The sequence below is a fragment of the Lepidochelys kempii genome, chromosome 2 (assembly GCF_965140285.1).
Source record: "Lepidochelys kempii isolate rLepKem1 chromosome 2, rLepKem1.hap1, whole genome shotgun sequence".
NCBI lineage: Eukaryota > Metazoa > Chordata > Testudines > Cheloniidae > Lepidochelys > Lepidochelys kempii.
In genome coordinates, this window is record NC_136381.1 from 35,891,466 (window position 1) to 35,904,080 (window position 12,615).

The window sequence follows — 12,615 nt, forward strand, 5'->3', positions numbered from 1 at the left end:
TCACTTCAAAGTGAAATTGCTGTTAGCCCAACTAGAGGCAGCTCAGCAATACTTCTGGACTTCTGTAGCTGGCCAATGGCAGGCAGTGTTACCAGGGTGGGGTCATGACCAAGACGCCCAGAAATTACACTGATTCAGCACATCCCCTAGGAAGCCTAGGTTTACACTCTAGAGCTCAAGTGTCTAGAGTCAAAAGGCTGATGCACTGGGTCACCCCACCACCAATATCCACAAAGGAGCTAGTGTTGTTTTAGAATTAGTAGTATATATGGACCAAATGGACTTCGATGCTTAGCTTTAGCATTTGATAAAGATGTGAGATCTAACAGGTGACAGCAGTCAGTAACTCCTGCTTAAAGTAGACATCAAAATTAAATCCAGTTCTCTATTTTTGACTTGCCTTGGAAAGGAAGTTCAGTTCAGCATTCAGCATCAGAGCGTTCCCAAGTAGCTGATGATGACTAATCCTGTGCAGATTTACTTCTCGGCACTGCTTTGTGTTGCACAATGCACCATTCATGCTGACTCATCATAAATTTCTTCATGGGACAGGGTGGGGAACTGAGTGGTTTGGGGTAGCCGGTATGTGTTTGTTAATACCATTCTGTGGGGGATTAACCTATTCAGAAGCAGGGTAGAAAAGCAATATCTCTCTGCAACAGGGTTACTTACCTATACGGTTTTATTAGCTTCATAAGACAGCCATTTCCGGAGAGGAACCACATATTCATACATCAGTGCTGGAAAACTTTAAATATGGCTTTATTACTGTAGGTGGGAGAGCCTTGTGTTAATGACTTAATGGGGTTCATGCACAAAGTACAGCGTAATGGTGTGTAATTGCTATTTTGAGGTTGCATAGAGGGGAAAGATGCTCTTATGGCTAAAAGCACAGGACTGGAATTCAGGTGTTTTGGGTTCTAGTCTTAGCTCTGCAATAGACTTCCTGTGTGATCTTGGTCAAGTCAGGTATAATCTGTCTGTGCCTCAGTTTCACCTCCAGTAACTTAGGTCTTTGAAGGATTAATTTATTAATATTAATAGACTGGATTTTTAAAAGCACTCAGCAGTGGCCTAACTCTGTTCCCATTGAGGTTAATGGCACTTTATCACTGACTTCAGTGGAAATAAAGTTAGGTCATTGCTAAGTACTTTTGAAAATCCCATCTGCTAAATCCATTTGAGACCCTCAGATTGAAGACTTCAAAGTACCGCACAGTTCTTCTCCTACCCTTGCTACATACGCTCCTAAACCTTCTTCACAGAATCAGCTCCCTCTGTGCTCCCCTCCATTACCCTCACGTGTTGGAAACACTCTCCTTTCTTGTTTGCCATGTTCCCTCTCTCCCCATTGTCACAGTTACTGGGCTAACTGCAACTCTGACCCCACCTGGTCTTTTGGAGCATGCCTCCTCTCAGGTATCAGGCTTCTAGCCATCACCTGTCTTGGGGTGGAATCAGGCAACTCTTCCGCTCTTAGACCGGGCTCTGGGCTGAAGTCCCCTTTGATCAGCTGTGATGATCTCAGCAGGCCTGACTTGGGTTCACTATCTGCAGTTCATCTATGTCTGGGAGCTATGGCAGTGTATCCAATAATGAAACAGCCTTCTTAAAGCAGAGTATTAATGATTTTGCACCAACGCATTTCAGAGAAAACCTGTATTAAAATAATACAGCAGTCCTATACACATGTCTGGTTTACCGGATACCTATCCATCTTCCACATGGGGTGCCTGGTAGGCCTAAGATTCCTATAGCTCCACTCCCTTGAGACCTCTAGGGTCTGATTGGCACAGTCTGTTCCCTTCATTCCCAAACCATTTCTCCCTCCCCATCCTACTCCTCCCCCCAGCTGCAAGGAGAGTCTACTGTAAAAGCTGTTTAGTCTTTTTGATCACCCTCCTTCCCAGAGACAAGGTCACTTTTAAAATGTTTATAGCCCTTTGGTCTGATAGTTCCCAGCATTGCCAAAACAGCTGTGTCACTTTGGGTTGCAGACAGGATATAGGATGCTCAAGGCTAATAGCTTAAGTCTTTCAAGAGTGTGCTGGGAAGTTCTGATCTTGAGAATCACTGAGTTACCTTCCCATTTGTTCTTCCCTCAGCCCCCATTGAATTAAAGCAATATAGGAAGAGTGGATATTACTCCAACGTAAGCATACAGGCTGTCTTGATAGCTAGGTTAGACACAGTATTCATAACTTCATTACAACTCAGAATTCTGAGATTATTACATAGCAGCTGCCCGACGATCACAATCACCTTCAAAGTGCATTTCTACCCTGAAAAGTGACTGTAAAATTAACATGCCTATCATGCCTGTTGATGAGTTCATAGCAAATTTGCTTAGTTTACAATGAAAAAACTATAAACTCAACCTGGAATCTGCGAGTCAAACTGTCCTCCTTCCAGCCCATGCCTCACCCCCACTATTACAAATACTGTCAATGGAACTTTACCAACAATTTTCTTGGTGATACACAAACCAGAAAATAATCCCTGCAGAATTCAAATGTAGTAAATGTGTTTGTCTCTAAAGTCAGCATATTTGGCTCTCTATATATACACACAGTGATCTATGGAGTGGGAAGGAGCCATTTTAATATGCTCACTTTTCCTCCCATAACTGTACTTGAAAATATGCTTCTTCCCTACGGCCATTAAGTGAAAATCCACCAAGTATAATTCACATATTATATTATAGGAGGGGCTAATATTAAGGTTTCCTGAGACTTTGCATTATAAAACACTTTTTTTCAGTTGCTCATAACTTTGCCAAACTTTAACTGTTTAGGCTGAACTTTTTCATGCCAAGTGGCTTCCTCAGGCTGAACTTTTCTTTTGGAAAAATGTTAGCCAAAATAGTTTAGCCATTCGTGAGAAGGAGGCAAAGGAGAAATATATTGTTTGGCCCATATTAAAAATTCTGGCAACCTTTTCTTTGAGCAGCTCTAGAGCCTCCATGCTGTGAAGCAGGGACTTGAAAGTTAGCAAGCAGGAAATATTGTGTCAGGGATTGGCCTTTTGCCATCCCCATGAAAACCCACCCACATTTGGCCAAATTATAAGCCTTTAAAAATCACAGTTTGAACATTCTCAGTAGAGACTTGTTTTACTTTAGCAGCTAAAATGTCCAAAGATTTCATCCTCACTGACCATGCTTGAGCTTCTCACAGCAACTATTACTTAGGCTTTGTCTACACTACCACTTTTGTTGGTAAAACTTTTGTTGGTCAGGGGTGTGAAAAAAACCCACACCCCTGGCCACCTTAAGTTTCACCAACAGAAGTGCTGGTGTGGACAGTGCTATGTTGGCAGGAGAGGCTCACCAGCTGACATAGCTAATGCCACTCATTGGGGATGGTAAAATTATGCAGGTAGGAGATCTCTCTTCTGTTGGCAAAGAGCGGCTACACAGGTGACCTCACAGTGGCACAGCTGTAAGGTCTGTCGTGTACACGTAGCCTTTTTAGACTGTGCATGCACCATCCCTACAGAGCACCTGAGCATGCTCCGTCCCCTTAGAGCTACCATGTGGAACTGGAGTGTGCACATGCCATCTTCGCAGAGCAGCTGAGCATACTCCACCCTGTCACAGCGCAGAACATGCTTCTTCTGGCCCAGGCCTACAGGGGTGAAGCTGGACTTTTCTCGTAATGGCTGCTCTGAGCCAGGGTGGGGCTGGGCACTGGAACTGAGAGCAGGGGGCCTGACTCTCCTATGTGATTGATGACATCCCTGCTGAGACCCAGGCAGCATGGAGGAGGAAGCCACAGGAGTTGAATACAAAAGACGATATAAAAGCTGGACCAGGGGGAGGAAAAGGAGTAGATTGTAATAAGAAATTTGGTGAGAATGGAACTGGAGTGAGGAAGAGAGAAACCATGACTGGGACGGGCTGGGAAAGGATACTGGGACTGGGGAGGCTGGGCCTGGGAACTGTGGGGGGGAAGAGGTTTTGGACTGGGAGCCAGAAAGAAGGGAGGGGAGGCTGGATTTGGAGCTGGTGAAGGAAACTGGGGAGGGGCTGGGAACCAATTGGCTGGGGTATGACACTCAGATCAGACAAGGATCTGGGGGGAGATTGGGACTGGCTGGAAAAAGAGACTGTGAATCTGTGGGTGGGGGGAATGAGAGCAGATGGAGGTGACTCAGATCTCAGAAGGAACTGAGGTGCAGGGGAGAAATGCGACTGGCTGGGCAAAGACACTGGGGCAAGGCACCAGAAAGGGTGTAGGAAGGAGACTAAGATTGGATGAGGGGGCCAGGGAGTGAGATTAGGATTGGGAACCAATGAGGTGGAGGGAGACAGATCAGACAAGACACTTGTAAGGGGGCACTGGGACTGGTTGAACAAGGGAACTGGGCATGGGATGAAAAACCTGGGAATGGAGACTGGCACTGATTAGGCAAAGAGAATGGGACTGGGACAAGGAGCCAAGAGTAGGTAAGAAACAGGACTGGGAAAAGGACAGGTTGGAGGGGATGGAGCAGGAGAGGTCAATCTTGAGGCAAATGGGCAGAGATTCTCTGTGCCCATTTGAGCACATTCTACTCCAGGACCTGGAATGGAACCCAAGATTCTTTGAGTCTCACCACTCTTCTACTGTCAGTAAAGTTCTGGCAAAGAGTATGCCTCATTGTCCTCTAATGCTGGTCTACATAGAGGACAACAACCTACTTCTGCTCTCAGTTACTCTATTAGTTCAAGTGTCAGAGGTCTGTGTGATGGATCTAAAGATTCTCACCTGGCAGATGAATAATATGAGTATCAATAAGCTGCCACATGATGGAATTTATGTTTTTACAGTTTGCTTTTTTAAAAACCTAGGAAATTACAAACAAACAAATAAAAAACCCCTATGTTCACAGAACATTATTAATATTGCAAGAAGAAAGTTAGGAAATGCCAGAATCAAGGTTGCCCAAGCAACCTTATATTACCCTAACCATATATATGACCAGTGTAGTCCCCTGAAATTGCTTGGGGGAGAATAAATTAATCCAAGAAAAAACAAGGACACAGAAGGCCTGATTTTCCAGTTCCTTGCACTTCGTAGCATTTCTGTATGTGTAAAAAGAGTCCAGAGTGGTTGTCAGATGCTACCAGTTCAGAATAGTAACATCTTGCTCTCACTTCACATGTGTGTAAGGCCACCAGTTCAGCAGGATACTTAAGAAAATGTTCAGCTCAGTGATTTCAATGGGACAGCTCATACTGTTGGATTGGAGACTAAGAGCCTGATTCCTATTTTACAGTAGAGCCATTTTACACACTGTGGCAGAATACAGGGTATTCAAGGTGGGTGCAAATGTAAATTGCAGAGTAATACTGCCACAACAACGTATGGTGGTCGTACCAGGAATGGTAATCAGGCCCTAACTGTCTGCACAATGTACAAGGCAGTGTAGAATCAGAGTTGAAAATGGATTAAATAATAGGATTAAATATTATTACCGTTTCCCAAATTTTACCAAAATATTGCAGGCTGCTATCTTTTGGCATCTATTTTTACTTATTTAACATATATATATAATATGCAAATTAACTGGCAGCACTTCATGGAAATATTTTAACAAAGCTGGAGCAATACAGGTGCACTGTACAGGGACCTGTTGAACCAAAGAACTGTGAACTTATCCAAAAGGTTTCTGGGACTTTTTCAAACATTGTTGATGTTTATCATGTCTTTTTGTTTCTTCGTGACCATCCCCATTGCCTTGAATACTGGGAACCAGAAGTGGAGCTGAAAAGACAGAAAAGGTGTGTTAGCGATATGTTACCACTGAGTACCAGTCCTTCACAGACCCTGCCATCCAGCATCTTAAACACCAAGAGCTATTTTTGCATAGAAATCCATTAAAATATGTATTTGGGTAGTTCATTGTTTTTTGTACGTGAAAATAAAAAGTTCTTCTCGCTATATGCTATTTGCAGTATCCATCCAATTGTGTTTTACAAAGAGAAGTGTATTAACCATAGTGCATCTTGATCTGCTAGAAACTGAACATTGTTAGCAGTAAGAAGCTGATTACTAATACCAGGTATTTCATGTTTGGATCATGAGAACACCATTTATAAAGTAGGCACTTTCCACACATATATGAAGACACAGTCCCTGCCCTGAAGAGCTCAGAGTCTGAGAAGTCGAATATGCCAGTGCATGATTATCTGGCCTGTTTAGGTGTGCCTGTGTGTTCAAAGACAGTTCATGTGTTGTGTGGATAGGACAACATGGTGACAGAACTGCAACTTACCTCCGGCCCCAATACAGGAAAACACTTAAGCATGTACTAAAGTCCATTTCTATTCAGGAAAGTATATTAGCATGTGCTTAAAGTTAAGCTAATGTCTAAGTACTTTCCTGAACTGGGGCCTTTATGATCAAGCAGACCAAAACCCTGGATTCAGCTACACCTGGACTTTGGAAAAGTTCTGATCTGAATCTGAACTGTGCAGTTATTCTGAGAAAGCATGTGTGTGAGCACACGCGCGTGCGTGAGAGAGAGAGAGAGAGAGCTCTTTTTCCATAGTGTTCATGGCTTACCGTTGTAGCAAATGAGTTCAATTTCCTTTTTACATTTTTCTGTGGAAACTTTGATCTTTTTCTCAGTAGTTTTGCATGCAGATAATGTATCCGTTTCATCTCTATGTTGGGATAAAATGAAGTTGACACAAGTATTTTAAGTTGCGTCAGGGTGGTGGAGAATAATGCAAATATTATTAGACAAAAGATGATGCATCCAAGCTGGATCCATGTTGAGGAGAGCAAAAACTCTGGCTTAGGGAGGCATTCATGCTTAAACAGAGAAGAGCTAAAGTTAAGATTCATTGTCTTGCGCTCCCCATTGTTGAAAATAAACGTGTTTTCATTTTTCTGTATGGGGGGAAAAAGCTGGTTTTAGTACTAATTACTTACTTTTAAAAAAGTTATTGCATTTAATATTCATCTGTGCAGTTATCTGTATTAGACATGATGATCATTCTAGCCCATCTCCGGTCAATGAAGGATTGTTCATAACAGTATGTTTACTAGTGAACTCTCCAGTTGTGTTTGAAATGTACCAAATGATAGGATTTTCACCATGTCTCTTTGGAGTCTGTTCCTCAGTCTAAGGGGTCAAACTGTCAGGAGCTTTTTCTTGATGATATTGTCCCTCTCCTTAATTTTATCCTTTTCCTACTGTATACCATTTCAATTATTCCTCTCTGGTGTTTGCACCCTTCAGATATTTGTAGTCATGTCTCTGCTTACTTTTCAGTTAGGCAAGAGCTAATTACACTCTCCTTTAGTCCAGATTTACAGGAGTGTAAATGAAAGTGATATTTTACTTCTTAATCTTTCCTCATAATCTACTCTCTCTACCCCCCGCCCAGTAACTTTTGTTGCTTTTCTCTGATCTCTTTGGTATATCTGATGATTAATAGCTAAAAAGCGGGTGAGGGAAATTTATTCACAAAGATACTGTGTAAATGAGCCAGTGGATAAGAGAAAAAAGACCACATTAGACATTCAATATGAAACATAGATACAAAAAATGGAGCTAGATTGTGCCTGCCTTTATCAGGAGTTAAGTGCTCAAGAGGTTGCAGGCTTCATTCTGCTTGACTAGTCTTTGGCCTCTATCTCTGAGACTGACAACTATGGGGCCAATTGTGGTGAAGATAGGGTGGTTTTTTTCATGTGGATACCTGCCTACAGGGTACTAGAACCGCTCCATAGGATCCAAATTTCATAGACTTCGAGGAAGTTGAAATAAAGGTTTGAACTTTGCCGCCTGGGCTCAGATCTACCAGGAATTGTACTCATTTCCCACACAGCAGAAAACTGAACAGTAAGCAGAAGGCTACATTGTTCAGTCAAATCCATCTCTACGTGACCAGACAGCTCTCTGCAGAACACAGTTTGGATTATCCTGTTTGTGTGCTACTGCCCTCTATTACAGAGACTCAGTACTGCTCATTTGTCCAGTACAGGTAGAACTGATCAAAAGTCAGAATCTCCATCCCATGAAATTCTGGTATTTTGACAATCGCTTATGTCCAGGTTCAAATATTGAGTATTTTTGGGAAATTAAAAGTCCTGAATGAAATGTGGAAATGTTTTGCTTCTGCTCAGTGAACTGCATTCCTTCACCTGAGCTGCCCTGCTGCCTCAAAGGAGTTGCAACTCTAGTGCCTCATATCCCCATTCTCATCTTTGGATCTGGCCCCGCAGCCAGATTACATCCCCCATGATGCACCTTGACCACAGGATTCCCATTATATCCCACCGTGGCCCACACAGAGGGGAAACTGCAATGTATCATGTATGTTATCTGGACGGAGAGCCTACCCAATAGGGGAAAATGAAGCCCACAAACTATAAGTTCCCTGAGACACTGCAGTAATACAAGTAGATTTAATTAGACAAACTGTAATGTTTCAACTGGGGAAAATCCCAATCCAAAACGTTTTGTTTCAATTTTCCCACAGAAATCTTTGATTGTGCAGAAACCATGCTTTCCACAGGAAAAACATTTTGTTTGCAAATTCTTGACCAGCTGCAGTTACTAGTCTTGTAAAGTGAACAGCTCTCTACCTTTAGAGAAGAAGGGTTGGATTAAGGCAATTGCCTCTTAGTAGCCCCATTCCCTTGCAACCCCATCCACATCCACTCCTGTAAAGGGTGAGGGGAAAGAAAGAAGCACAGAGCCTGCTGCTTATAGTACGTTGGAGGTGGAGAGCTGTTCACTTTACAAAGCACACTCACAGATGCCACTACTTGAAAAAATAAGAAGCGTGTGAGAGTGCCATAAAGCACACTGTTTGGGAAGGCTGAGGGACCATTATCCCCAGAAAGGCCACTGCTCAGGAGGGCAGTGGACCAGCATCTTCATGGAACCCACTGTGTTGGGAATTCTCTCACCCTTCCTACAGAACCTATCGCTGTGCTGGGGGATGTTCCCCCAACAGTCCTCTTTGTGGGTGCGGGCTGCCCCCTACAAAGTGATCTGGGTGTGGGACCTTCCCTGTAAAGCCCTCTGCTCAGAGCCAAGAGCATCCTTCAAGGACGCCACTGTTCTTGTCTGAGTGACACAGTGAAAATCCCCACATGGATCTTTATTTACGCAGTTTGGGAGAAAGCCAGAGCATTAGAACTCTCTGCTTAGATGCAGAATGGAGGGAGGAGGTCCCCAGCCATCTGGTTGGGGTTGTCAAGGTCTCTCCCTCTGAGTAGCTGTGGGTCCCAAAGAACAGCAAGTGTAGCCCAGAGCCCTCTTCCCCAGACCTACCATGCTTATTGCTTAAAATTTGTAGAGGCAGGAAGTCTGGCCCTTTGAAGAAGGGGGATCTGAGGTTCTACCCCATGCTTGCTGTGAAGATCAGAGTGGCCCTGATGTGCAGTAGAGCTGCCATAGTTCATTCCATTATACTGTTTATGCTAACATACTTCCAGAAATTTTGCAAATTGATTTCAAGGACTGTATATGAGAATCCTTTGCAGTGCTCACTGGCTAGGGAATAAAAAAGCAGTAACTGGGAGTGAAACCTGAACTCAGGTTTTCTCCATAGCATTGCAGACCACCCCCAGAAATATGAGAGACAGTGGATTTGAATTTAGTAGTCTCTGGGTTTTAAAGGTGAGTTTCTTCTATACTTCCCTTTTGAAGAGGGGCCATCAATTTTATTTTATTTATTGAAATGAGTAAGAGAAAGGAAAAAAATCCCTTGGCAGATCAAATATTAAGTAATTTTAAATCCCTTTCTGTTTGGTTGTAACTTGAAGCAAAATACCTAATTATTTTCCTCATTTTAAGAACCCTCCTCTTCAGAACACCTGAGATTTTTATAATTGTTTCTTGGATAAATGAACTCTTTTTTTTTTTTTGGGGGGGGGGGGGGGGGGAGGAATTAACCCCAAGAGGAAGTAATAAGAAATGTACCTGCTGAGCAGCAAGAAATCAACAGTAGAGGAATGAACATGTGCTACACATAGTTAAACATCTTGAAATCCCTTTGAAACTTCTTGATTCCCCAAGGTATCAAGAAGTTGTGTACTTTATGTAAGGTTTTTAGGCCTTAATTCTGCAAGCCACCTGGGGCGGGCAGACCTCCTGTGCCTTTGCAGGCCCCACTGATCTCTATGTGGCTCCACCCATGGAGCAGCTTGCAGGATCACAAACTTTGTTTGCAAGTATCAGAATTTGAGTGTAAAATGTTGATTGTTCCCCCCCCCCCCCCCCGTGGCATTCCATTGTGAGATCCACTGTAGGTATTTAGCAAAAAGAAAAGGAGTACTTGTGGCACCTTAGAGACTAATCAATTTATTTGAGCATAAGCTTTCGTGAGCTACAGCTCACTTCATCGGATGCATACTGTGGAAAGTGTAGAAGATCTTATTATATACACACAAAAAGCATGAAAAAATACCTCCTCCCACCCCACTCTCCTGCTGGTAATAGCTTATCTAAAGTGATCACTCTCCTTACAATGTGTATGATAATCAAGTTGGGCCATTTCCAGCACAAATCCAGGTTTTCTCACCCCCACCCCCAACACAAACTCACTCTCCTGCTGGTAATAGCTTATCTAAAGTGACCACTCTCCTTACAATGTGTATGATAATCAAGTTGGGCCATTTCCAGCACAAATCCAGGTTTTCTCACCCCCACCCCCAACACAAACTCACTCTCCTGCTGGTAATAGCTTATCCAAAGTGACCACTCTCCTTACATTGTGTATGATAATCAAGGTGGGCCATTTCCAGCACAAATCCAGGGTTTAACAAGAACGTCTGGGGGGGGGGGGTAGGAAAAAACAAGGGGAAATAGGCTACCTTGCATAACGACTAAGCCACTCCCAGTCTCTATTCAAGCCTAAGTTAATTGTATCCAATTAGCAAATGAATTCCAATTCAGCAGTTTCTTGCTGGAGTCTGGATTTGAAGTTTTTTTGTTGTAAAATAGCGACTTTCATGTCTGTAATCGCATGACCAGAGAGATTGAAGTGTTCTCCGACTGGTTTATGAATGTTATAATTCTTGACATCTGATTTGTGTCCATGTACTCTTTTACGTAGAAACTGTCCAGTTTGATCAATGTACATGGCAGAGGGGCATTGCTGGCACATGATGGCATCTATCACATTGGTGGATGTGCAGGTGAACGAGCCTCTGATAGTGTGGCTGATGTGATTAGGCCCTGTGATGGTGTCCCCTGAATAGATATGTGGGCACAGTTGGCAACGGGCTTTGTTGCAAGGATAGGTTCCTGGGTTAGTGGTTCTGTTGTGTGGTATGTGGTTGCTGGTGAGTATTTGCTTTAGGTTGGGGGGCTGTCTGTAGGCAAGGACTGGCCTGTCTCCCAAGATTTGTGAGAGTGTTCAGTCATCCTTCAGGATAGGTTGTAGATCCTTAATAATGCGTTGGAGGGGTTTTAGTTGGGGGCTGAAGGTGATGGCTAGTGGCGTTCTGTTATTTTCTTTGTTAGGCCTGTCCTGTAGTAGGTGACTTCTGGGAACTCTTCTGGCTCTATCAATCTGTTTCTTCACTTCCACAGGTGGGTATTGTAGTTGTAAGAATGCTAGATAGAAATCTTGTAGGTGTCTGTCTCTGTCTGAGGGGTTGGAGCCAATGCAGTTGTATCGCAGAGCTTGGCTGTAGACGATGGTTCGTGTGGTGTGATCAGGGTGAAAGCTGGAGGCATGTAGGTAGGAATCGTGATCAATAGGTTTCCGGTATAGGGTGGTGTTTATGTGACCATCGTTTATTAGCACTGTAGTGTCCAGGAAGTGGATCTCTTGTGTGGACTGGACCAGGCTGAGGGTGATGGTGGGATGGAAATTATTGAAATCATGGTGGAAATCCTCAAGGGCTTCTTTTCCATGGGTCCAGATGATGAAGATGTCATCAATATAGCGCGAGTAGAGTAGGGGCGTTAGGGGATGAGAGCTGAGGAAGCGTTGTTCTAAATTAGCCATAAAAATGTTGGCATACTGTGGGGCCATGTGGGTACCCATAGCAGTGCCACTGATCTGAAGGTATACATTGTCCCCAAATGTAAAATAGTTATGGGTAAGGACAAAGTCACAAAGTTCAGCCACCAGGTTAGCCGTGACATTATCGGGGATAGTGTTCTTGACGGCTTGTAGTCCATCTTTGTGTGGAATGTTGGTGTAGAGGGCTTCTACATCCAGAGTGGCCAGGATGGTGTTATCAGGAAGATCACCGATGGATTGTAGTTTCCTCAGGAAGTCAGTGGTAGCTGGGAGTGCTGGTAGCGTAGGGCCTGAGGAGGGAGTCTACATAGCCAGACAATCCTGCTGTCAGGGTGCCAATGCCTGAGATGATGGGGCGCCCAGGATTTCCAGGTTTATGGATCTTGGGTAGTAGATAGAATATCCCAGGTCGGGGTTCCAGGGGTGTGTCTGTGCGGCTTTGATCTTGTGCTTTTTCAGGGAGTTTCTTGAGCAAATGCTGTAGTTTCTTTTGGTAATTCTCAGTGGGATCAGAGGGTAATGGCTTGTAGAAAGTGGTGTTGGAGAGCTGCCGAGCAGCCTCTTGTTCATATTCCGAACTATTCATGATGACAACAGCACCTCCTTTGTCAGCCTTTTTGATTATGATGTCAGAG

The 12,615-nt window shown here is 43.6% G+C and overlaps 1 protein-coding gene across 1 annotated transcript in view; it reads right to left on the minus strand.

Annotated features, from left to right (window-relative positions):
• Positions 1–5,507: 5,507 nt before the first annotated feature.
• DCSTAMP (dendrocyte expressed seven transmembrane protein) overlaps positions 5,508–12,615 on the minus strand; it is a 30,872-nt gene continuing 23,764 nt past the window's right edge. The window contains exons 3-4 of the mRNA XM_073329355.1: positions 6,549–6,878; positions 5,508–5,747 (exon numbers count right to left, since the gene is read on the minus strand). Of these exons, the coding sequence (XP_073185456.1) occupies positions 5,664–5,747; positions 6,549–6,878 (414 nt within the window). The 3' untranslated portion in view covers positions 5,508–5,663. The remainder of the gene's footprint in view (positions 5,748–6,548; positions 6,879–12,615) is intronic.